Source organism: Apodemus sylvaticus, chromosome 15 (assembly GCF_947179515.1).
Source record: "Apodemus sylvaticus chromosome 15, mApoSyl1.1, whole genome shotgun sequence".
NCBI classification, from domain to species: Eukaryota; Metazoa; Chordata; class Mammalia; order Rodentia; family Muridae; genus Apodemus; species Apodemus sylvaticus.
The window spans coordinates 33,478,335-33,504,575 of NC_067486.1; the positions used below are offsets into that span (position 1 = coordinate 33,478,335).

Below are 26,241 nucleotides of genomic sequence, written 5' to 3' on the forward strand. Positions count from 1 at the left end.
CACCTTTAGGATATACATTATAATGTTATCTAATCTAAGTTACCTTTTTGTTTACATGTAGGAATTTTGAGTTTTAATATTTTGTCTTTTTAAAAGACTGAATAAAGAAAAAAAGCTCTTACCTTTTTTTCTTATATCCTTTATGTTGTTTTGACTGTTGTTAAGATTAGAAATTTTGCATGTATCTTATAGTTTAGATAGTAATTTTTGTTATGTTTTTTTCTATAAGGAAGTTTCTAAACTTCCTTACAGGAAAAAAAATAACAGTAAATGGCTGTGCTACTTAAAAATTTAAAAACAACAGAAAACTGAAAGTTGTTACAGGATTGGTGTTTACCATTGGGGCAAACTCAACAAGCAATAGTTGCTAATGAAATGGACCTCCTCATTCTTTTCCTGCAGTCTAAACAATTCAGAGTTATAGGTTCAGACACACAAATATTAAGTAATTGCTTCTATTTTAGTCAAATACAGCTACACAGGACTTTAGACACAACATTGACGTAAAATTTTTCTGACTTACTGAATTTATAAATGTTTTGGGAGATATTATAATCAGTAAATCTGTCAGTACATTCATTACCTTTTACTAAAAGTAACGGTTCACTTTAGACCCTTAATGTATAAGAAATTAGTAATTTTTACTGGTTGAGCATAACAAATGATTCTTTAGAAAGTAACCCTTTCCTTGGTAATTTGATTTCTGTCGTGTTTATAGCTGGACAGCATGAGCTTGACAGTGGATAGGAAGGAGACTAGTATAGCTGTGTCTCTGTGATAAGAGGGCCATTCTGGGTTAGGGATGGAGATTTCATTCAGAGAACCAGAGTAATGTCACCTGGTATGGGCATACAAATATACATGGTAACGACACTTGATTGGACAGCATGAAATGACTACGTGGGAGTTTGTGTTACAATGTACTTGATTCAGGAAGGGAGCACCAGGCAGGCATGGTCTAGGCTACAGCAGCCCAAGGCTGAAGTATATGAGCTGAAGGGAAAAAAGCGCCTGGTAGTCTGTGGCTTTATGCTATTTGACTTTCACGGAAATGTATGACATTTTGTGATTCCCCTTTGAATGTCCTTAGAAACAGCCTTCCTTCAGTCAGATGTGTGCCCCCCCCCCAAGCACTATGTCCACGTTTCCGGCCTGATTTCTGTGCACTTAATTTAAAACTGTGCTCTGACTTAAGATGCCCCTTTGTTTAGCAAGGCTTCTCTGGGTCTGAAAAAAAAAGACCTATAATTTTCTTATTACAGGAGGGCTTCTCAGCACCAATGGTTTAACTTCTCAATGTTGTCTAAGTCATCCTAAGAACCATTCTAAGTCATCCAAAAGGTGACTTAGAATGGTTCTTATATCCTTAATTCCTTTAAAAGAAGTAAAAGGCTGCCTGTAAGGATCATGGAGCACTGAAACATATCCTGTTATCCTTCAGGACCTTGACAACACACACTCGCATCTCCTAAACTCTGAAAATACTTCACCAAAAAATCCTTCCCACCTTTAGCGATAAAAGGGAAAAACGCATTGTAGGAATGTGTTTTCCAGCCACTTCTACTAGGTAATATTGAATGTCAGTATAAGCAATGAACACATCTTTCCACTTTAATGATTTCCCCACTGGACTCCCGAAGGCATACACTGGATGGCCCACTAGGACATAAAATACAAAGTCTGTGTGGTTTAAGTCAGCCTTTGGTACTTCCTCCCCAGAGCCTGAGCACTAACTGTAAATTGCATTTATTACTTCCTAATTGCAGTTTAGGACACTGTATGGCATAAAACCTCTCTGTTTTAAAGGTTAAAATCTAATAAAATATTAAAGATAGCTAGAAAATAGTCTCAAAATGCATTGATGCAAATGAGTCTACTAATGGTATCGACACTTGAAAAGATAACATTATAGATACATAGTTATGCTTAATCATATACAATTGTCAGATAATCATACCACCAGGTACATATTTAAAACACACAAAAAAGCAACTGGTCTAAGTTTATATTGCATTGAATTTTGCTTCTACTACAGCTTTAAAAATGCAATGTGAATTTCTGTATATGAATGAATGAATATATATATATGTATACACATATATATGTTGATACTACCATTTGCAAACTAATGTGTATTTAAAGCAGTTTAAAAAGTAAGAATTATGCAGAGACGCTTGCATATGAACAACAATCATTTGAAATTCTTGAATTGTATCCAACACATATGAGATGTACATTTCAACATCTCATATAGTTTGTTTGAAAAGTATCTGTGTTACTAAACTGAGGTATGCCCCTGGGCTTCCTTTATTTTGAGATACAGTCTTACTGGATTGAGTTCACTTTGTAGCCAGGCAAACTTGGGTTTGTGATCCAGGATGATCTTGAGAACAAAGGGATTTACAAGTTTACTGTCACCAGGCCCAGCTTCAGTACTGTTTAACAATATAAAAAAATAAGACAACGGATAGTATGATTTATTTAGTAAGCATTCCTAACTGATAAATTCTCATCTAATTTTAACTCATGTTATACAGTAAATTGTTTCTACTTACAAGATTCAAAGGAGTTCATATTTTGAGAGTCAATAAATATCTTCCATACTTCCAATTTTTATTAATAAGTCAAAAAGTAATCGGTCATACCAAAATTGACACATTGTTAAGGAACCTCAGGTGACTTTCTGCAATGAGACTTCAAACACTAGCTGGGTTTCTCAGGTTGGCTGGCGCCCTTCGTATTTGTAGCAGTTGCCCACGGCAGCCAGTTCCTTCGGCATGGTTTATACATACCTACTAGAAGCAAGCGCTGTTTCAGGGGAAACAGAACAGCGAGTTAGCCACACAGCCTAGCTCTATTGCCGCTTACACACAGGTTTGAGTTTTAAATTTCAGCTGTGCTCAGGATTGAACCCACTACCTGTAGCAGAAAGGCAGAAAGCTAATGTCTACGAAAGAATACAGGCCAGACATCATCCCTAAATGTTCCTACAGATCTTTCGAAAAACACTTCTTTGGGAGCAAGTCCTACGTGTTCATTTCAAAGACGCCAATGGATTCTAACTGAAGATTATTTCTGAAGGCAAGTTAAAAAATTCTTAGTTGCCTCTAGTCACCTCTGGGTCTTCAAACCTTAACTCGAAAGAGAAAAATCATAGTACTAGTGGCATATGAATATAAATCAATACACTTTTTTGTTTATTGATGTATTTATTTTTACTTTATGTGTATGAGTGCTTTGCCTGCATGTATGCCTGTGCACCACTTGAATACCTTGTGCCAACGGAGGGTAAAAATTAAAGAAAAAAATAGACAATAAATTGGCTTACAAAAGGAAATTTTAGACTAAAATATTCAGGTATATGCTGGCTTCTCTCCCAGTTACCCCCACCTCTGAGTGTTAGGTGCAGAGGCAGAAGTGGAAGGAGTATTATGAGGAAGTTTCCTGGTAGTGTTTTAGCATTAAAGTGAACGCTATGAATTCTGAGAACAATTAAATAAAAAATGTCTTATTTTAAATCGTTGGATCGAAAAAAGAAAAAAGAAAAGAGTGAAACAAAAACTGCAGGAGTTACTGATTTAATCTAGTTTTTGAAGCTAAGCAAGTGAGTAACTTCTGAATTTTCTTGAAAACAAATAAATGGAGTGGCTACCACAGGCGGGTCTTATCTGCACTCAAGATGCTCCTTGGAAAGAGAGAACAGGCTTTGATTGAGACTTGTTTTCACCCGTTTTTCTCTCTGCCTTCGGTTGCAAAACCACACTCTTACTACTTCTTTCTCGAGGTTCAGTTCTTCAGCCATCCTCATAATCTCCTGGGAGGAGGGCTTGCTGTGCTCTCCGAAGTGTCTCTCCAAAGCATCCTTAGCCGCGACGCTGAGGGAGGGGTGATGGAGTGTGAGGGGAGGAGTTAGGATAAAATTATATTTCTTTCAATGAAGTTCTTGGAAGAATAAGATGAAGTTTACCTTTCTAAATATTATCAGGAAGAAGTAGCTCATAGATTCTAATAATCTTACCAAAATCATAGGCACAAACTAGGGAAACCAGTTTCCCTGTTTCACTTTCTGCCACAGGGGGGCACCAAGTTCTTGACAAAGAAAAGATATTGTGGGTCTTTGAAAATACAACTCCCCCTGTCTGCTCACCACTGGCCTCAGCCATCTCCATTATTTATAATACAGGAAATGGGTACTTGACAACTACTCTAAAAGTTTTTACTGTTTCCTACTAGTCCCTTCCAGTACCAAAATATCACTAAAAATTATGTTTCATGCTTGAAATGAAAGAGGTCACGTGAGACCTTGAGACTGAGACACAGTGATGATGACACCTTTTGTTTTTTTTTAGTCAAAATTCTGCACTAGCAGAGCAAGAACCTCTGTCACCAAGGACAACAGTGAATTATCTTTTTTGGCTTATTTGTAACTGAAATGTCTGTCCAAACAGTGAATCAAACAAGACATATTTGCCCAGCAAATGTTTAAAAACACCATCTTCATTTCTCATAAGTTTGGTTTTTAAAAACATTTTTCAGTAGTTATATTAACCTCATAATTATGTTGCTCTTCTATTATACTTAAATACAACACGATCTTTTTGTTCTCTAGTAAACTAGTGATCTCACAGGAATACCTGATAGTTGTCCTCCTTGTTCTCTAGTAAACTAGTGACCTCACAGGAGTACCTGATAGTTGTCCTCCTTGTTCTCTAGTAAACTAGTGATCTCACAGGAATACCTGATAGTTGTCCTCCGTTTCCTCTTCCTTTCATTTGCTCCCACCTTTTCATTGTACAAAGCTATAATGGGAAAAGCAGAGAATAATAGTCATTTTAAACTATCATTCTTTGGTTTCAATTTTTCCAAACTATAATTACTATAACTATAATTACTATGTCTTTCTGTCTCAAATGTTTGCAAAGTAGGTCGTTTAATATTGCATTCTACAGGGGAAAATGTATTAAAGCAAAATGAATATAAATGTCATAAGGATGATTTTTTTTCTACAGTTGCCTTCACCTCCTGTTAGAATACTCACTAAATGCATCCAAGTTTTATTCTTTGTGCGTGTGCATGTGGGTGTGTGTGTGTATGTGTGTGCATGTGTGTGTGTGTGTTTGTGTGTGTGTGTGTATGTATGTGTATGTGTGTATGTGTATGTGTGTGTAGGTATGGGCATATGAGCACAGGTACCCGTGAAGCCAGGGCATCAGATCCCTTGGAGCTGGATTTTAGGCGTTATGAGCTGCAGGAAGTTGGTGCTAGGAACTGACCTCCAGTCCTCTGCAAGAGCAGTATGTGTGTGCTCTAGGTACCTGATCTATCCTTGCCACTAGTCCAAGTGTGTGAGTGTATGTGTATATGTGTGTGTGTGTACTTATTGAGGTTTTATTTGTTTCATGGCATTTAGTTTTCAGGCTTGTGTGAACACTAATAAAATCTTGTAAAAGCAGTTCCCAGTAAGTTAATCCAGGTAACATATAGACGGTAAAGAATATTCAGCACTTTATGCAGGGGCCTCATTATCTAGAAAGCTTCCTCACGTAGCTTGTGATTTCCCCCATGAATTTATTTCTACACTTGCATGACATTGGTTTTTCCCCCCTATGCATCAAGAAATTTTTCATTTCAAAGAGATTAGAAAGCCATCAGCTCCCTGCCCCAGCAGGCGTTCTGCCAACCCCAGTGGCTGGTCCTGAGGACACCCCAGCTCGGGCGCAGACTTGCTTTAGTACCTCCGACCTGCTCCGCTTCCTCCAGCCACTTGGATAAAATTGCTTTGAGTTTACAAGCATTTTTGAAACTGAGCTGCAAGTTTTCAAATCGACAGATGGTTGTTTGACTGAATTCCGAGCCGTGGACAGCAGCCAGCGCTTCGCCCACGTTTGTCTGGGTGTATCCTGTAAGAGAGTGAGAGACAGCATTAGCTCCAACTTCACCAGGAAGATCAGTGGGGGTCCATTATCACACACTGGATCTTTCTGAGTTACTCTTTACAATTCTAACGTTTGAAAATTTAGAATTATTTATATTTAGAATAGAATTGCAAAGTATGTATAAATGTTCCTTTTCGTTTATACATTACTTTTAAAGTATAAAGGACTCATTTGTACACATAATAGCACTGAACAGGCACATGAGCATGTCCTAACACTTTATGATGAACCTAGAAATCCTTGGGAGTTTATGGTTATCAAATGTGATACATGCTCAAAATAAATGACCCATCAATTATAGCATGCAAAATGTACAGTGAAGACCAAACATACTTTTATATAAGAATGAAAATCTCAACAATATATTGTTATACCAAATAAAACTAAGACTGGCTGGGCAGTGGTGGCACATGCCTTTCATCCCAGCACATGACAGGCAGAGGCAGATGGCCTGAGTTCAAGGCCAGCCTGGTCTACAGAGTGAGTTCCAGGACAGCCTGGGCTATACAGAGAAACCCTGTCTTGAAAAACCAAAAAGAAAAAAGAAAAAAGAAAAAGACTGAGGCTTATTTTACCTTCAAACATGCCATTCACAAAGGCTGTCTATGGCCTTACATTTTGTGCATAACTCCAAATACATTTACTATATTATTTGGTAATACATCTATCTCTCAACCAAAGGTCCTTATCAATTGCCACAAACATTTCTAGACTATAAAGTATAATAAGACATCAACACAAAATTTTAAACATCCATAGCAATCCAGACAGGACTGAAAATAAGTATGATAATGACACCTCCTGTTGTCTTTACACGTCCTCAGTACATAGTATTTCAGGGCCTACGGCTATATACCTATAAGTATAATATGGTAGCATACAATATGCATCAGTAAATGTCACTATAAATTACCTGTGGCGCATTCCACAAGTGCCGTGGGTTGGGCTATCATTCCAACCCATTAAAAAAGACATTTCTTTCATGAATTTGAACCACAATTAATTGTTGTGGTTATTCTATTTGAAAAATACTTGTCAATAGAAAATGAACAGTGATTTTGAATAGGCGGTTCAGAGAAAAGAAATAGAAATGATTGCCCAACAGGAACAAGTAACAATAATTTAAAATGGAATTTAACATTTTGAGTAAAACCACACTGCAGTGTCACTGTCTTTTCTGAATCAAAAGGTCCCAATGATTAAGAGCACATTGGTCCTTAAGTGTTGTTTACTTATTTCAGTCTAGTCGTGTCCCCTGTGCTGGAAACAGAAGAGGTGTTTGTGGTGGTAAAAACCAGTAGAGGTGAGTTTGATAGCATCAATTAAACCACAGCAGTGTTTTACCAATGATTTGGTACCAACATTTTTGATTCACATGTTTCAGATAGATGCAGAAATGCATTTATAGTGTTATTAAATGTGGCATTGTTTTTATTACTAAGACATTAAAAGGATGTAAAAGACCTAGCTAAATAAACTAGTGTATTTATATTTATAAGGTGGTACTTAATAGATTCACCCCAAGTGAAGTCTTGAAAAGCTCTCCAAAATATGTATACACAAAAGAATACATGCATTTGATCATAGCAGTGTAAGATATCTCTATAAAGATACCCGAGGATCTAACCCTGGTCAAGAAGAACAAGCAAACACTGTAATGTCATTTACCGTATTTCATCATTTCAGATCATATGAACTAAGTATCTCTTCAAAGATTCAAGCAAAATATTAAATAAAAGAAGCACCTTAAAGCTAATCTTGGCATTGGCTAAATTTTAGTAAGTAACATGAACTTTAAAAAAAAATCAATGCTTTTATCCTGTTAAGAATTTACAAGGAATTAAAGGATTTTGCTGTTGTTTTAGTTTTCCCGGTTGGACTAGGTTAAATGCACAGAGAAACAGAGAATGGGGAATGGCCTGGGCTTTCCAGCAGAGTGTAAAACGTTTCACAGTAACCAGAGTAAGGATTTGCAAATGAACTTGTTTGACCTGTCACAGTCAACAAAGGCGTACCTAACTTAATTCTTCTCACTTTAAACTCATTGGCAAACTGTTCCAGTTCTCGGATTTCCGGGGAATCCATGTCTATTGGTTCTTCCACCAATTTGCTTTTCCGCCTGAGTTCCTGCTTAAATTCAGAGGCCGTGGGGTCCTCTGCCAGCAGAGGCTGGTGCAGGGGAGGAAGCCCATGGCTCAGGGTGTGGTCTGGAAACTTGTAAAGACAAGGGGTTAAACTGCCTGTGGATAAAGAGAGAGGAAAAGATTGTTATTAATTATGGCTGTCTTTATACAAACAACACTTGGTCAGATCCCCCTCGTTCTTGACAATAATTCTGAGTTTGCATTTGAAGGCAGGACATTGTTGGACTGCCCAGGCTGCCCATGAGCTCGGTAATTCTGATAACCTCATTCTCCCAGATGCTCCGATCGCTTGTGAGGTCACACTGATTCAGTCTTAACTTTTACAAGTTACCTTATGCTCAGCCTCCTAAAATAGAAGCCAGAATAGGTGGGATGAAATTACCTTCCACCTTCCCCTGAAGAATGAAACCAAAGTTAATGTCAAAGTGTCAAAAGAGGAGAAAATCTTAAGTAACTGAGTGGAAGATTCCACTTTCTGATACAAAGATAAGTAATCCCAAGAGTCTAATACATGACTCTAACCAGATACCATGCACGGATCTCTGTTCTCTTAATTTAATAAGTGCTATAATTAAGGCAAAGAAGTATGTGGACTCTATGCTGTACAGATAAATCTTATATCTGGGAGGATAATCTTACAGTACTACAAATACTATTGGTTTGATAGTAAATGCTGAACTTCAAATAGAGAATGAGCATGGTTCTTAAACATGATGAAGACAGATAAAACCTATTTTTAAGTTGATTTAATGAGTCAGGGAAGCAAAAGATAAGTTTAGAAGCTCTATTAAATTACTGTGGCAAGCTTTCTTGAAAAGTACACAATATGATGGAACAACTTTCTTTTGTTCATAATTATTTAAAGAAAAGCAAAAGTAAAATGCAAAAGAGGGGACAATTCTGGACCCAGAAGGGAATTATCTCTAGAGTTTGCAGTGTTGGCTTGACTGCATTCATTGTAGTATGCCCTAGTGAATAGGAATACTCTGAAAATTTTACAGGGTCCAGTGTACATTAGAAAATTAGAGTGTACCTCAGTTCAGAATCTTAACTGGCAGGATGGCACAAGAGAAAAATTTCAATATATTTCACCTTTTCTTCATTGACAAATTATTATTTATTTATTTATTTTTATTCGATATATTCTTTATTTACATTTCAAATGATATCCCCTTTACTAGATCCCCCTCCCCGAAAGTCCCATAAGCCCTCTTTCCTCTCACTGTTCCCCAATCACCCCCTCCTTGCTTCCCTGTCCTGGTATTCATCTACACTGCTGCACTGAGCCTTTCCAGGACCAGGGGCCTCTCCTTCCTTCTTCTTGGACATCATTTGATATGTGAATTGTTTCTTGGGTATTCTGAGCTTCTGGGCTAATATCTGCTTGTCAGTGAGTACATTAAGAGCATGGACTGCTTTTCCAAAGATCCTGAGTTCAAATCCCAGCAACCACATGGTGGCTCACAACCATCCCTAATGAGATTTGAAGCCTTCTTCTGGAATGTCTGAAGACAGCTACAGTGTACTCACATATAATAAATAAATAATCTTTAAAAAAAAGACTGTAGTCTTTAAAAAAAGACAAATTACTATTTTTATATTACTGAAGATTTCACTTCTGTTCATACTAAATGTCATGTATCACAAAAATCTGAGTAACTGATCAGTCTCATGAGTATAAATTAACACTTAAGAACAAGTTTCATAGGTTGCTACAATAATTGTTATCAGAGCCATATTAAAAATTGAACAATAATCCACAACTGCACCCATAAATTAAAGCAATTAGTAATAATACACTATGTATATCTTCCAACAATATATAAATATTTAATAATAAATATCAGTGTAAGTCAGAAAGTTATTAGCTTATTTATATAAGAATATATAATAGTAAAATTCATCTCCATCCAATAGAATACATTTTATTTATTTTTTTCTAATGAAAACTAAACATGTAAATTTTTAGAGATTAAATGAAATAGCATGAAATAGACGCAGATATTCCATAGCTGTGCTAAAGGGTTAAGAGAAACTATTTTTTCTTTAGATTTATTTAATTTTTGTTTATGTATGCTTGCTAACATGTATGTATGTGTACTACATGGATACCTGCCTGTGGACATCAGTAGAGAACATCAACTCCCCTGAAACTGGGATCAGAGATGGTGGGACCACCACGCGAGTTCTGGGAACCACTCTTGGGTCCTTTACAAGAACAGCAAATGCTATTAACCACTGAGCCATCTCTCCACCCCAAGAGAGAAACTATTCTTGCTAAACATGTACTCTGCTTTTATAAATGCAAGTCATCCAGTAAAATAGATTTCTGGATATCTTTTAATAAAAAATAATACTCCATGATCTGACTGTGAAGCATCCTGGACATTATTTTCAATTCTTCGTGCCCATCACAGTCCTGAGGTACTGTAAGTTCATTTATAAGTCTTTCCATTTCACTAGTCAGCCTTCTTCTCCATATAAAAATGAGTTAGGAAGGAAAAGATGTGTATCTCCCCCACTGGTTACAATTTAGGAAATCTCTTGTAAAGTAATCGGTAACTTCCCTTCAAATTAGTAGCTGTCTTAAGTACACAGTAGTACCAAGACCTGAATTCCACTAAGTTACAACAAAGTCAGACAACTTTCTTACAAACATTTCCTGATTTTAAACATTTCTGGTTGCCTCTATACAAACTGTTGGGGGTCAACGCTATAATGATATAGAAAGCACGCAAGCAGCAGGCCACTCAGGGACAATTCAAGAGCAGTTCACTTATTGCAGATATTCTCAGAAAGCCAACGTCTAGAAACAGCATTTGAATGGAGTCAGTGAAAAATGAGGAAGAAATACCAAGTTCCTAGGCTTAGTCACCATAATAAGAGTGAAAATATAATACGTGAAACATGGATTGCTTCTTTACATAAAGAATCCATCAGTATATCCACAGGGTCATCATTTTTATAGAACCAGTCTTTCTTAGTGACTCATCGTGGCGGTAACTTGGTTCTTACTGTATGACTCTGTCTGTGGAGCATGGGGAGTGATGAGACAATATGAGTAACAAACTCTTTTTCAAATCCTTTCTATCCCCGATTACTGAAGAAGACAGTAAGCCCACGCAGCGGAAATCTCAAAAATGTTTCTCAAAACATTGCTAAAGCAACACTGTAGTTAGCCTGGACACTGACCCACGTGCAAAGTGTGGAAATGCACACAGTGGGTTTTCACAACGTGCACTGATCCACCTTGGCCTCTCTGAGCTGTTCTGCGTGGCTCTCGTATGCGTGGTTTATATGGCAGAAGGCAGAAGAAGCTTTCAAAGCAGGCATAGGTGACAGAGGTAGAGGTTGCCCTATAACACGCTGACTCAGCCCTTCACTCCACGGAGCTAGCCGTTCTGCACGTGGCTAGCTGGCAGCATCTCAGGTTAAGGGCCTGCAGCCTTAACAGAAAAAAATATGGGAAGCAGAAGCATGCAACCAGGCGTGCCTGCTCTGTAACTGCACACCAGAACATGTATTTACATATTTCCACTTATTTGCCCCTTTCACACGTGACACAGAAATCATGTGTTCAAATTTGATCTTTGTTCCTTTCTTTTTTTTTTTTCCTTTGGTTTTTCAGGACAGGGTTTCTCTGTGTAGCCCTGGCTCTCTGGAACTCACTCTGTAGACCAGGCTCGCCCCAAACTCAGAAATCCACCTGCCTCTGCCTCCCAAGTGCTGGGATTAAAGGTGTGCGCCACCACCGCCTGGCTCTTTTGTTCTTTTCTTTGAAGACTGCACCTACTGTCTGTAACTCATCCGTTGTCTGTTTCACACTATAAGTTTAGCTGGCACACTGTCAGCTAACGTGTGCCCACGTGCTTCCACACAACCCAGAACCACTGTCCTGTTAAAAGTACAGTGAGGTGGCTGAACAGAGGAACCGAGGGTGCTCATGATCTTGCTCCTTGTAGAAGAAGGCTGTGAATCATCTGGAAGGCAAAGGCACCACAGTGCTGCTGGAAGGGCCTTTCCGGAGGAATAGCCAGCCGTCTTCAGAACGACTCTTCCCTGTACAACTCTATTATCTTGGGACAACAGAAAAAGGAAACAGGAAGAATGACAGAGGAGAGAGAAGGAGAGAGAACGGGGAAATTAAAAGAAAAGAAAAGAAGTTAAAGGGAAAAACAGAAAGAATAAATAAAGGGGTTTCTATGATTTTGTTTCACTCCCAGATAGTTTTTCTTTTCCTTTCCTCTCAAAACGTCTTACTTTTAAAACAAGGACTTGCCCTTCGTTTCTAAGGAGGCTTAGCTGCTGTGTCACATGCCCACGCTGGTTCCTTGCTGTTCATCATAAGGCTGGCGTGCTTAGTTTCTGTGACATGGTGGACAGAACAGCTCTCACACATCTCTCCCTAAACTGCAGTCTACTCTAGACGCTGAGAAGGGAAGCAACCAGAGAACCGAAGCAACCAGAGAACCAGGCATCCGAATGTTGAGCATTATTTTATATTTGCTGGCAGATTGCTTCATTTCATATTTTTTAATTGAATATAATCTTCATTTACATTTCTTTTTTCTTTTTTATTAAATATTTTTATTTTCTATATTCTTTGTTTACATTCCAAATGAATTCCCCTTTCCCAGACCCCGCCTCCCCATATGTCCCATAAACCTTCTTCTCTCCATCCATTCTCCAATCACCTACCTCCTTTTTTTCTCTGTCCTATATTCCCCTCCAATGCTAGATCAATCCTTTCCAGGATCAGGACCCTCTCCATACTTCTTCATGGGAGTCATTTGTTATGAGATTTGTGCCTTGGGTATTCAGAGCTTCTGGGCTAATTAATATCCACTTATCAGAGATTGCATTCCATGTGAATTCTTTTGTGACTGGGTTATCTCACTTAGGATGATATTTTCCAGATCAAATCATTTGCCTAAAAATTTTGTGAATTCATTGTTTCTAATTGCTGAGTAGTATTCCATTGTGTAAATATATCATATTTTCTGTATCCATTCCTCCACTGAGGGACATCTGGGTTCTTTCCAGCTTCTGGCTATTATAAATAAGGCTGCTATGAACATAATGGAGCATGTGTCTTTATTGCATGCTGGGGAATCCTTTGGGTATATGCCCAGGAGAGGTATAGCAGGGTCCTTCGGAAGTGTCATGTCCAGTTTTCTGAGGAACAGCCAGACTGATTTCCAAAGTGGTTGTACCATCTTACAGCCCCACCAGCAGTGGAGGAGTGTTCCTCTTTCTCCACATCCTCGCCAACACCTGCTGTAATGCTAAAACCTTTCCCAGTTTCCCCCCTCCCAGAAAACTCTCAACCCCTTCTCCTACCCCCTACCTCCAAGTATATGCCCTTCCACCCGACCCACTCCCAAGCAAAGGTTAGGAAGAACATCTGTAATTCCCTCCTGTGATTTGTACTGAAGACCGATGACGTATCTAATTAGTCAGGAGTAGAGAGGAAGAAGTAAATAGCCACGCGTCTATCTGAGGAGAGCAAAAGAAGAATGTTGACTTGATGGAACCCACTGCACCTGGAACCTAGTAGAGAGGTCTCATTAGTTAACTTTATGCCCTTACCAGCCCAGCCAGTAATTCTCTTTAGCTTTCTGGTGCCTAGACTGAGCTACAAGGAATTCATGTCAGGATTTAAACCTTCCACACCAACCTGGAAAATAAAAATCTCTATAGCTTGCCCCTTCCAGTGAGCTAACTTAACAAAATCCTAAAATGAATGCATCAGAGTAGGAGTAATATGATAGCTGTATTAAAACAATTCCACACCCTTTGAAATGGTAATTCTGTCAGCTTCCCCTCACAGACTATAAGACACCAAGACTGCCCATTTTTTAAAAATTCCAAATGACACTAGATTTCTATTGTCCTTTTTTAAATATACCGTTCCTTCCTCATTTCTGAATGGCTGTATTTTATGACTCAATTTGTGCAGCTTCCCTGGGAATGAAAGCAGAAGAAATTCAGATCGTCTTAAGATTTAATCCTCCACGAAGTGCATGCTAATACGGAATATATGTCAAGAGCTAGACATGCTGACAAATTATAAAGCATATGATATTTTAATGACATCCCTCTCGGAAATATTCAAACATAGTCTCTCTGTGCCGTGGTGAGATTTCATTTTAGTGACAAAATATAATTTCATTTGAAGGCTACAATGATACCTATAAATCTTGGTATGACAATTGTGTTTATGATGTCACTAAACCAGACTTGGGATCTGGTAAAGTCTTTCTCAGGTCCTCTCCATTTGACTATATTGAGATGGGGGGAGGGGAGACGCAAAAGGTGTGCAGAGTGCTGTCAGTTGCCTCTTAGTGGGACCGTGGCCTGTTGCCCCCAGTGCTAATGTGGGCTGCATTATAGGACTCCAAGGGTGGCTATAAACTCTCTAGGTAACTGTGGGCCACATTGATTCAGTACAAGGGAGATGGTACCCGAAGGAATTAGGGCAAGACATCACTAACCACTGCTTTTTGGCTGGTACGTATGTGTGTGTCTATGGGTCTGTGTGGGTGTGTATGTATACATGGGTGTACATGTGTGTGTGTGTATGTGTGTGTGTGTGTAATATGAGGGGCGTGGGCAGTTGGTTGGTTTGATTTTCTTGCTAACTCAAGTCAAAGGCAAATGCTACCTCTCTTTGAGGAAAGGTGTGCAGGGATTCTGCCAATCACTGGGACGGAACTTCCAGCAGAGAGCAGCCTGTGACCACATGCATATTACCTCTTATTTAGATCCTGTGAGTCCTGTGATGGCTAAAGGAGGCATTCCACTCTCACCTCCCACAATTTGAACATATTTTACTAACTCACAGCAAAGATTGATCATTAGTGTGGAAGTTGTTCTTTTTGTTTAGGAATACTGATTAATTAAGACGTATATAAGTGATGAATTTTAAAGGGAAGAAGACTTGGCTTGAGATATCCCTTCATTGTTACAAAGTCAAACCAGGTTGGAGAGACAGCTCAGGGGTTCAGAGCACTGGGGGTTCTTCCTGAGAACAACGAGAGAGCCTCTTTCATATTCCCAGGACCCACTTGGTGGCTTACAGCTGTCTACACCTCCAGTTCCAGGGGCCTCTATGAGCAGTACGTGTAAACCATGCACAGACATACATGGGAACAAAGCATTATACAAATAAAATAAAAAAGTGTATATTTCTTAAAAGAAAAAAACCATTTATAGGCAATCATTAAGAAAATCAATCTTTGATGTTAATGGATAGGGAGGTAGGTGATGGAGAGTTTAAAAAGAGGGAAAGAATATGAAAAAAATCATTATATAAAAACATTTTTCATTACTTACTTAATTTATTTACTTTACACCACACTATCAACTCCCCTCTCCTCCCAGAAACCCCCTCACCTCTCCTCTCCACATCCCTCCATCCCCTTCTCCTCTAAGAAGGGTTGATTGGAAAACATTTTAAATAAAATAATTTTTTAAGAAAGAATACCAGCCTTCGCTTTACAATAACACTTAAGATGCTGATTTACTGACAATGGTGTTTGACAAAAAAATGTAAGAAATGTTTCATTTTAAAATTTTAATGTTTTACTGAGAAATTATAGATTGATCAATTAAATTATTTGTTCCCTTTTATGCCAAAGTTCTAAGCATAGCTCTATGTTTCTCTGTGTGTGGTTGTTTACTTGGAGACAAACATGAGTCAGTTTCAAAAGATTTCCTTCATATTTGACTCTTTGATCTAAAATCTCTTCTATCTGTCTGCCTCTGTTTCTTTTTTCCACCCCATCTTCTATTTTGGTTGTGATTTCTCCCTGATGAGAGTTATTTTGCTGTTGTAATAACAAATACAGAATACTAAAACCCCCCCTTAAGAACAAACAAATAAGCATCTGTGAATAGCAATCCATATTCATTTAACCCAGTAAAATTCTTTCTTTAGCCAGGCCCTGAGATTCGGTATTGAATTTGGGTATGAGTGGCAGGTGTTCCCAATTGTAAGAAGCCATTCTATGGATGGATATGTTTACACAGACGGCACCAGTGCCTTAGAATTATGCTTGAAAGAGATGTGGTACACTTCTCCTGAAATGTGTGTCACATCATCTACCTCAGTCAAACCTCAGAAGCAATCCGGGAGGAATGCCAAATCCTGAAATACCCATTGCTAATGTCTCTGAGCATCGGCTAAGCCTTCAGTTTGTATCTTATGGTTACCTTTCTGAAACAAGTACACAGAAAGCGGTGCAGTCACAAAGCCAATGCTCTAAAAAATGGTGACTGATGGAATAGCCACTAGACACAGGAGAGTGTCAGCCACTTGGGATGGAAACAGACTTAGCAGAGGAACTGAAGTTTACATTCTAATTTTAATTAACTTTCGTTTAAATGTAAGTAACCACATGGCTCTACTAGCCAGTAGAGCATTGCTGCAGGAAATCCCACAGAGGCAAAAACAACTGGCAACTGGCAGTTTAACACAATTAAAATTAAAAAAAAAGAAAGGAAAAGAACAAAGAAGAACCACAAAACCATACAAAGCTTGTGCAAAGATCAGAGGCAGAGGAGCTCAGAACTGTGTAGAATAGAGCCAATTGGAACATGATGTTTCTGAGAGCCTCATGTGTTACTGGACATCAGGTGGAGACGCTCCTGAAAGTGGCACATCTACCACCAACTTTCAAGCCGAAAGATCAGAATTTCGTGTTACAGTTTTCCCTCCGTTCCCTCCGGCCCGTGAAATCCAACACTGTTTTCCCCAATTAGACCACATATAAAGGTGATTTTTCTTACCTGCCATCACTCCATAGGTGGATGGCTGATTTCCATAATGGCAGGAAGGCACAGAATAATGAAGTCCTGTGGCTGTATTTCCCATCGTTGTCATCGAGAAATACGTGTGCAAACATTTAGGAGTTTGGACCAAAGACAAAATAGACGGGACTGGTAAGAAAATGTATGAGGATTCAAGACATATTCTACTCATTTCCAAATTATACATTTACATGATTTTTAAATTGTATGCCAATATGGACTTCTTTTTTCTTCACTGTAAGTTTTCAAATAAACAAATAAAATCAATCAACGGTTGTCTTAAGTGTTGAGATCCTAAGTTATCAGACTAGCTTGCAGTGTGGTCTGTGTTCTGGATACAAGTCTCTCATGAGGAGAGGTGAGAGGATGTTAGATCCCAGCTGTTTGGGATTAGTAATTGTGGATTCCATTCAGTGTAGATATTATCCTACAGTCATTGAACAGTAAGTAGTCTGAACATCATATGCATCACAGTATAATCAGGAGGGTATCTCTGGAAGAGTGAATACCTAAGTTGACTCTTGAATAGTCATAGTGGATAAATTTGCTTATTTTCCTTACAAATTTCTTTTACTAAAGAGATAATGATTAAATATTGTATTGTTTAGATACAATCCTAAAAATACTGCTGTTTTCAGGGTTGCGTGAAGACCCTGTGATAGTGTGTAGTGCAATTACATTGATATTGAAACCATGGCTTGTATGTTTTCTATATGCACACAATTGATAGAACAATTTTAATGATAAAGTCAGTCCAAAAATGTCTTCCTCATTATTATAATTGCTGAATCTCATAATCTCATTAACAGTTCCTAAAGTTGCATCATATCGCATTTAGAAATGAGATGAACTACAAAACATATAGGAAGCTTTAAACACAAATCAACATTTTAACAAAGTTTTTCACCAAAACATCTACCAAAATAACTTTCACTGTAAACTTGCTTACTCATTTTTCTCTTCTAACCTAAATATAATAATATGATAATATAACAGTATTATTATAATATAGTAATATTGTAAGTAGGTTATTATAATAACCATAACAAATGTTTTTGAATAAACAACATAAGAGTATATGATTAGGAGTATTTGAGATTAACAAATGGTATAGTGGTTAATGACATGCCTTTTCATGGAATATATTTTCTCTAAATATAGATAATGATTATTTGTAAATATCTCGATAAATTTCCAGTTTGTAACAAATAGTGAAGGACATGACAAAATTTTTCCAAGTAATGGCTACACAGAACAATTTCAATTTCAATATTCATTTAAAAAATTTAATGAATCTTTACCATATTTAATACCCAAGAGCTTTCAATAAAATAACTATAATTTTTTACTTAATTAGATATGTAAGTAGCTATGATTTTATAGGAAAATTATAAATTATTTTTAAAATCATTTAAACGAACTTTTACAGATTATTTCATATTTATGAAACTTATAAAAGTTACTTGATATTTGTTTTTTTTTTGATTTTAGGAAGTTCAATAAAAGGTAGGTTAATTTATTAAATGCATTGTTAAGTATTTTTAAATAAATCAATAAAATTTAAAGCTAGATATATCATTATTTTATTCTTAAATTTTACTTTGCTACTGATGGATAATTTTTTATGTTCAATTAAAGAAAAAAAATACAATTTTTTGAATTCTTGGTTTATAAAATTTATTATTTTAAATGTATAGAGGTCCTATAATTATTTATATTACTTAGAATCATTAATACAATAATTACAGAATTAAATTACTTTATTATTGTCTTTACCATCTAATACGGTTCCGTATACTCCCAAAATTATTTTTTAAATTAAACTATGGTAATCTTTAGTAGGTAAGTGATATTGCCCAAATCCAAGTATCTATCCTTTTTATTATTTAAAATTCAGCCAAGGATGGGTGATAAATGTTCACATATGTTTTCAAACTGCCTAATTATCATAAAACGTTTAATCATTTTGCATTATAATATTAATCCAAATATACAAATATATTTCTACAAATATAAAACTTCATTTCTAAATGCAAAATGCGTTATAAAAATGAAAGGGGACTACAGATTGTTGCTTTATGGAAGAAATTTAGTCCAAGGCTCTGGCCATCTGTAAACTGACTTGAGACCAATTATTATTGCATAAAGTGCAAATGTATTTGCAACACGCATGTACTTGCTTGTGCCTACTTAAAGTGGTTTGATCCCCAGCTTAATTGTCAGTCTGGAATGTTAAGAAAAGACAAATTTAAAAAGTTATTCCTAGAACTCAATCTTGAGGAAGTTTACATATCTTATCTCTAAATAGTCTCTTGCTTTGTCTGCTACATTTAATACACTGCATTTATTAAAATATAATTTTAATAAAGCACTTAATTATTTTATTCATTAGAGCTCACTTTGGGGTTGGAATTTTCATGTAATTTTTATAAGGCTTATGGTTGTTTACAGAAAGGAACAAATATAATTAAAAATGAAATACATTTTAATATAAAGTAGTAGTACTGAGTTAACATTAAACTATTTTAGAATTTTTCATTTTGGTCTCTATCCATAAACATTTCTATTAATATCATTTTCAGAGTGGAAAATACTCACGCTCACTATTTGCTTATGTAGAAAATAGTTCTTCTGGGTTGTGAAGTAAAACCATAGAGAGATAAGTGATTTCCATAGTTAATTTTTTTAAATTCTTAGGTAACTGGACTTTTACAACATCCTTAATACTGAACTAAAACAAACTAAAAGGGGGAAATGGAACAAAGAAATTATTCACTAGCAAGATTCATCGCGTCCAGTCTGAAAGCTGTGGGCCCTGCTATGGAGGTCAGTACCTGTGGACATCACGTTGGTGGCGTGGTTGGAGGCCGGGAGACACTCGGAGGCACTGTGGTGCATTCTCAGAGCAGCAGAAGCATCCGAATTCAGAGGTATAAAGGTATCAGCCGAAGTGAAAGATTGGCAACTCATTCCCACAAGAAAGTAGGGAACTAAGACCCGCTGCTTGCCAGTTCACTTTTATTATATTACTGTATCAAAGGGCTGATTCCCTTCTCCCTACCTGCATATATACATCAGGACAGCTCTGAGGCACCCGGAGGGTGCAGGCTAGTATTTATACTGTGAGGAAATCCATTTATACATGTTAATAGTTTTTTCCCCAGGACTGTTGCTTTGTCAACCCGAACTGTCTTTCTTACCCAAATACTATCTGTGCCCAGGAGAAACCTGATTATGACGCACAACATGAGAAGACAGCAAAACCAGAAACTTTATTTGACATCTTCCATAAATGAGAACTTTGAGGGAGAATCGAGAACTTTGAAAAATTGTTTCTCAAAGCAGTGGAGTGGCAATGGAAAATCGGTGTCTTCTGGTTTCTAATGTAAGAAAAGTTTTAAAGATGAGATGTTTTCCATTTGGCTAACTTCTCAAATACTATTCAAAGTAGGATGAAATTAGGGAAATGCATACTAGATAATTAAAAGTCTGTAAGGTGGCTCAGTGCTCATAGACTGACCACCTGAGTGCCCAGGTAAAGGTCAAAGGAGAGAATTAACTCCACACAGTTGTCCTCTGACATCAACACAAAAGCTATAGCATGTGAGTTCACACATACAAATCATGCATGTGAATGTACATGCACACACACACACACACACACACTAATGGAATCCATTTTTAAAACAATTCATGTTTAAGTTGACACTTAGGGAAACATGGGAGGCGAAACATGTCAATGCTTGGGCTATGAGTTATGATTTTAAATTCCACCATGCATGCTTTTGAAATAAAAAATATGAAAACTATTTGAAGTTTTCCTGACATATGCAATGGAGAGGTTTTTAATAATGCCTAGTAATAGGCAGAGAAGACAAGCATGAGCGATATCATCTTTCCTTTATTTCTGATTATTCATCAAGAACTAACATGTACTCCCAGCTGCTCACCGAATTCAGTGACATTTTCTATAGTTCTAGGTAGACCTCCCATCTCTGTAAGGGATGTACCATGTACCCTCATTAGGCTAGTCTGTGACACAGCCTAGGCTTTGAGAAATTCTACTAAAGATGTTGAAGTAACTATGTTAGTGTTATATACAAACTTCACACAGATACATCAACACTTTATGAGACAGAAACGTATAAACATACACAATTAATTCCCACATAAACACCAGCCTAAAGATATTTAGTTCAGATGATTTCTATATATGAATAGTTTGTTGGATTTTAGTCACTGTGACACAAACACACAAAGGGTACAATTTCTATAAAGAATGTCTACTCTGAGGTTTCAGTCTGTGGTCATCTGGCTCCTGCTGCTTGGTCTAAAGGTGGCTCTATTGCTTGGAGTATAAAGCTAATCAGAATGTCACCAGGGCCAGAACATGGGATGGAGAGTGTGTTATGGTATACTCTCACTCACCACAACAGGAAGCAGAGGGGCAGATATGAAAGGCCAGGCGACAAGAAGCCCTTCAAAAGCACACCCCACAAGGCCTGCTTCCTCCAACCCCTGCTCCACTTCCTAAAGTGTCCATCAACTTTACAAACAATGCCCTAGTTGAAGACCCAGCCTATGGGACCATTTTGATACCCAAGCCCAGCAGTCGTTGCATTTGGCATCATATAAAGAGTGTAAGCAAGGCTAAATGGAAAATTAAAGTAACAGCAAGTATTGATGGAACTGAAATGAGAGCTATACCTCATCAGTATCTGACTATTTTGAGATAACTCAGAATTAATTGCCTCACAGTACATTTATTATTCTTATTGACAAGACTACATCTTCAAGTATCTTGGACACTTTGATTAGTACCCAAGAGACAGATGGAAGGAAATTGTATTAAAGTGACTAAATATTAAATATCTGAAAAATAATGTCTTTAAAGTTGACATATTTCTCATTATGGACTTGAGGCACAATTATTCTTCTCTAATAGAAGAAAGCTTTCGTTAATCAAAATCATTTATTTCATTCTTTCAGAATTTGGGTAATATTTTTTTCAGATGTAAATTAAAGGCAAGTAGAGTTGAGTGTGCTTATAGAGAGATTACAGTAAAGAAATTAAAAATGATTTTGAGGGGAAATGATACATCAAAAATGATTATACAAAATGATATTTCAGTGAGCAGGATTTAAAAATAAACCTTAATCATTTTAACATCATTTTATATAGTCATTAAAATGTATCTGTTGAAGCTGACCAACTTAATAAAGAAGTACCATAAACTTTGCCTATCAAGCAATATAAACGTTCTTAATAATTATGATATGATATATAAATTTACAAAATTGCAATATTAATCATAATTCATCAGTTAAATACTTTAAAGCATCTTGTCCAAAACATAAATCAGAATGACACGATTAAAATTTAATAAAACTAGGAAATAGGTGTCTCCATTACAGTTTCTTATTTAACTCAATAAGCTTTTCAAGACTCTGATGTCACCCCCACCATTCTTTCGTTTCCTGTAGTTCTTTGTGTAATTTGATGCCTCTTCAGCTTTCCTTCCGGGTTAACATATATAATGATGTCATCATTGTTCAAGTCATGTTTAGGAAGCCATGTTGGGGAGATTTCATGGGTATAGCTTCTCTAACATTTCTAGGACAGAAAATCTCACAACAAACTTACTGTTTCTGTGATTGACAATTTTAATGTCTACTTAATATTGATGTGTGTGTGTGTGTGTGTGTGTGTGTGTGTCTGTGTGTATGTGTGTCTCTGTGTGTGTGTTTGTCTATGTTTGAACACAGGTATGTGGGAGGGGTGTTCACAAACCCACCTTTGCATGGGTAGAGGTCAAAGGTCAATATTTGGTATCTTCCTCAGTTTCTCTTCACATTACATTTCAAGACCAGGTCTTTCAGTAAACCCAGAACTCACAGATTGACTAGAATGGCTGGCCAGCAAGCTTCCAGGGTCAACTCCTTAGTTCTGGGGATACAAGGGCATGCTGCCATTCCTGGCTCTTACCACTGAGTCAGCTCAGACTCAAGTTGACTTTTATTGAGCTGTTAGAAAGTCACCATTTTTTTTCTTATGGTTTTCTCTCTGCATTGCTTTCTGAATTTCATTTTGTAAACAATAATGCAATCAATGTGTTTGCTCAAAATATTTTTCTCTGGTGCACTTATATGTAGATAAGATTCTTGAGCATGTCATTGGTAGGGTAAACTCCTGAGAAGTGGGATTATTGCATTTAAGTTTATGAAAACTTACTGTTTTAAAAAACAATCAGCCAAAATTTCAAACAATGACATAATTCTGATTTCAAACATCATGAAGAGGTTAATTTAAAAAGGAAGTCAGGGCATGTGGAGAGCTTTAAAAAGAGATGGAAAGCCATAGGCACCTCTCAGAATCCCGTATTTACCTCTCTCTGACGCTCACTGTTGTCATATTCAACAGAACATCCTAGGCTGATGAGCCATCTTGTGTCTTGTGTTTTCACATAAGCAAAGAGAACCACCTACCAGCTGATGCATTTTTTAAAGATTTGTTTGTTTAGACTCTGAAGAAGGAAATGGAAGAAGACCTCAAAAAATGGGAAAACCTCCCATGCTCATGGATCGGTAGAATCAATATAGTTAAAATGGCCATTTTGCCTAAAGCACTATACAGATTCAATGCAATACCCATCAAAATCCCAACTCAATTCTTCACAGAGTTAGAAAGAGCAATTATCAAATTCATCTGGAACAACAAAAAACCCAGGATAGCTAAAACTATTCTCAGCAACAAAAGAAAATCTGGGGGAATCAGTATCCCTGACCTCAAGCAATACTACAGAGCAATAGTGTTAAAAACTGCATGGTATTGGTACAGTGACAGGCAGGAGGATCAATGGAACAGGATTGAAGATCCAGAAATGAACCCACACACCTATGGCCACTTGATCCTCGACAAAGAGGCTGAAAGCATCCAATGGAAAAAAAGATAGCCTTTTCAACAAATGGTGCTGGTTCAACTGGAGGTCAGCATGCAGAAGAATGCGAATTGATCCATCCTTGTCTCCTTGTACTAAGCTCAAATCCAAATGGATCAAGGACCTCCACATAAAGCCAGACACTCTGAAGCTAATAGAAAAGAAACTGGGGAAGACCCTTGAGGACATCGGTACAGGGAGAAAGTTTCTGAACAGAACACCAATAGCATATGCTCTAAGAGCAAGAATTGACAAATGGGACCTCATAAGGTTACAGAGTTTCTGTAAGGCAAAGGACACCATCAAGAGGACAGATCGGCAACCAACAAATTGGGAAAAGATCTTCACCAATCCTACATCAGATAGAGGGCTAATATCCAATATATATAAAGAACTCAAGAAGTTAGACTCCAGAAAACCAAACAACCCTATTAAAAAATGGGGTACAGAGTTAAACAAAGAATTCTCACCTGAAGAACTTCGGATGGCAGAGAAGCATCTTAAAAAATGCTCAACTTCATTAGTCATTAGGGAAATGCAAATCAAAACAACCCTAAGATTTCATCTTACACCAGTCAGAATGGCTAAGATTAAAAATTCAGGAGACAGCAGGTGTTGGAGAGGATGTGGAGAAAGAGGAACACTCCTCCACTGCTGGTGGGGTTGCAAATTGGTACAACCACTCTGGAAATCAGTCTGGCGGTTCCTCCGAAAACTGGGCACCTCACTTCCAGAAGATCCTGCTATACCACTCCTGGGCATATATCCAGAGGATTCCCCACCATGTAATAAGGATACATGCTCTACTATGTTCATAGCAGCCCTATTTATAATTGCCAGATGCTTGAAAGAACCCAGGTATCCCTCAACAGAAGAGTGGATGCAAAAAATGTGGTATATCTACACAATGGAGTACTATTCAGCCATTAGAAACAATGAATTCATGAAATTCTTAGGCAAATGGATGGAGCTAGAGAACATCATACTAAGTGAGGTAACCCAGACTCAAAAGGTGAATCATGGTATGCACTCACTAATAAGTGGTTATTAACCTAGAAAACTGGAATACCCAAAACATAATCCACACATCAAATGAGATACAAGAAGAAAGGAGGAGTGGCCCCTGGTTCTGGAAAGACTCAGTGAAACAGTATTTGGCAAAACCAGAACGGGGAAGTGGGAAGGTGTGGGAGGGAGGACAGGGGAAGAGAAGGTAGCTTACGGGACTTTCGGGGAGTGGGGGGGCTAGAAAAGGGGAAATCATTTGAAATGTAAATAAATTATATCTAATAAAAAAAGATTTGTTTGTTTGTTTGTTTATTTATTTATTTATTTATTTATTAGATGTAAGTATACTGAAGCTGTCTTCAGATACACCAGAAAAGGGCAACAGATTCCATTACAGATGGTTGTGAGCCACCATGTGGTTGCTGGGATTTGAACTCAGGACTTCTGGAAGAGCAGTCAGTGATCTTAACCACTGAGCCATCTCTCCAGCCCCAGCTGATGCATTTTTATGTATGAGAATGCTCTTACACACTTGTGCTGTTGTGCTGTTGGTTAGATAAGAAGTATATTCGTGGCTCACAAAGGCCTACATTTGTGCATGCATTTTTCTGAGTGTACACAGAAAATCCTCGGGCATTTAATCAATGAAGGATGCAGTAGCATCCAGAAAAATAGCTATAAAATACAGCCAATTCAGAAACACCATCTGGTCCAGCACTGTTAGTGTACAGCTGGGAGTAGCCTTATAGTCTCAAGAGTATTACAAAGTAATACTTATGCCTGATGGATCTGATGTGATCATAGAATTTGAGATCTTTAATTCGTAGTTTGAGTGACTAACACTATGTTTTCCGATTTATGGTAGATTTTGTTAACTGATTCTAGCTGCTACCCTCTTTTAATTTAACAATATTGGGACTTATTTTCCACTCACATTTCCTTTTTTATTTTGAGTATCAAACCCAGAGCCTCATACATGCTAAAAATGTGACCTACCACAGAGAAACAACCTCAATCATACATGTTTTCAAATTATAAAATTTCAAGTTCCCTTCGGTTTTTAAACCTTAATTTTTTCCAATCAAAGCATCTTTTCTTTCTTGTCTATTGAACTTATGCTAGACCTCGTCATAAATATTAGTTTAGATACAAATATATTAATTTGTTTTTATGCATTTAATTTTTTTAATTTTTTTTATTCGATATAATTTATTTACATTTCAAATGATTTCCCCTTTTCTAGTCCCCCACTCCCTGAAAGTCCCGTAAGCCTCTTTCTCTTCCCCTGTCCTCCCACCCACCCCTTCCCACTTCCCCGTTCTGGTTTTGTCGAATACTGCTTCACTGAGTCTTTCCAGAACCAGGGGCCATTCCTCCTTTCTTCTTGTACCTCATTTGATGTGT

The 26,241-nt window shown here is 37.3% G+C and overlaps 1 protein-coding gene across 2 annotated transcripts; it reads right to left on the reverse strand.

Annotated features, from left to right (window-relative positions):
- Positions 1–3,664: 3,664 nt before the first annotated feature.
- Pou1f1 (POU class 1 homeobox 1) lies at positions 3,665–19,897 on the reverse strand. Of its 2 annotated transcripts, none has more exons than XM_052158851.1 (6): positions 19,726–19,897; positions 16,871–17,020; positions 7,952–8,176; positions 5,736–5,900; positions 4,739–4,799; positions 3,665–3,875 (listed from the first exon to the last, which is right to left on the reverse strand). In XM_052158851.1, the coding sequence occupies exons 1-6, from the start codon at positions 19,859–19,861 to the stop codon at positions 3,665–3,667; spliced, it is 948 nt and encodes a 315-aa protein (XP_052014811.1). In that variant the 5' UTR covers positions 19,862–19,897. The 2 variants fall into 2 exon arrangements, with proteins under 2 accessions (XP_052014811.1, XP_052014810.1); XM_052158850.1 differs by having other exon boundaries at positions 16,871–16,942; positions 19,726–19,861.
- Between the last annotated feature and the right edge of the window lie 6,344 nt (positions 19,898–26,241).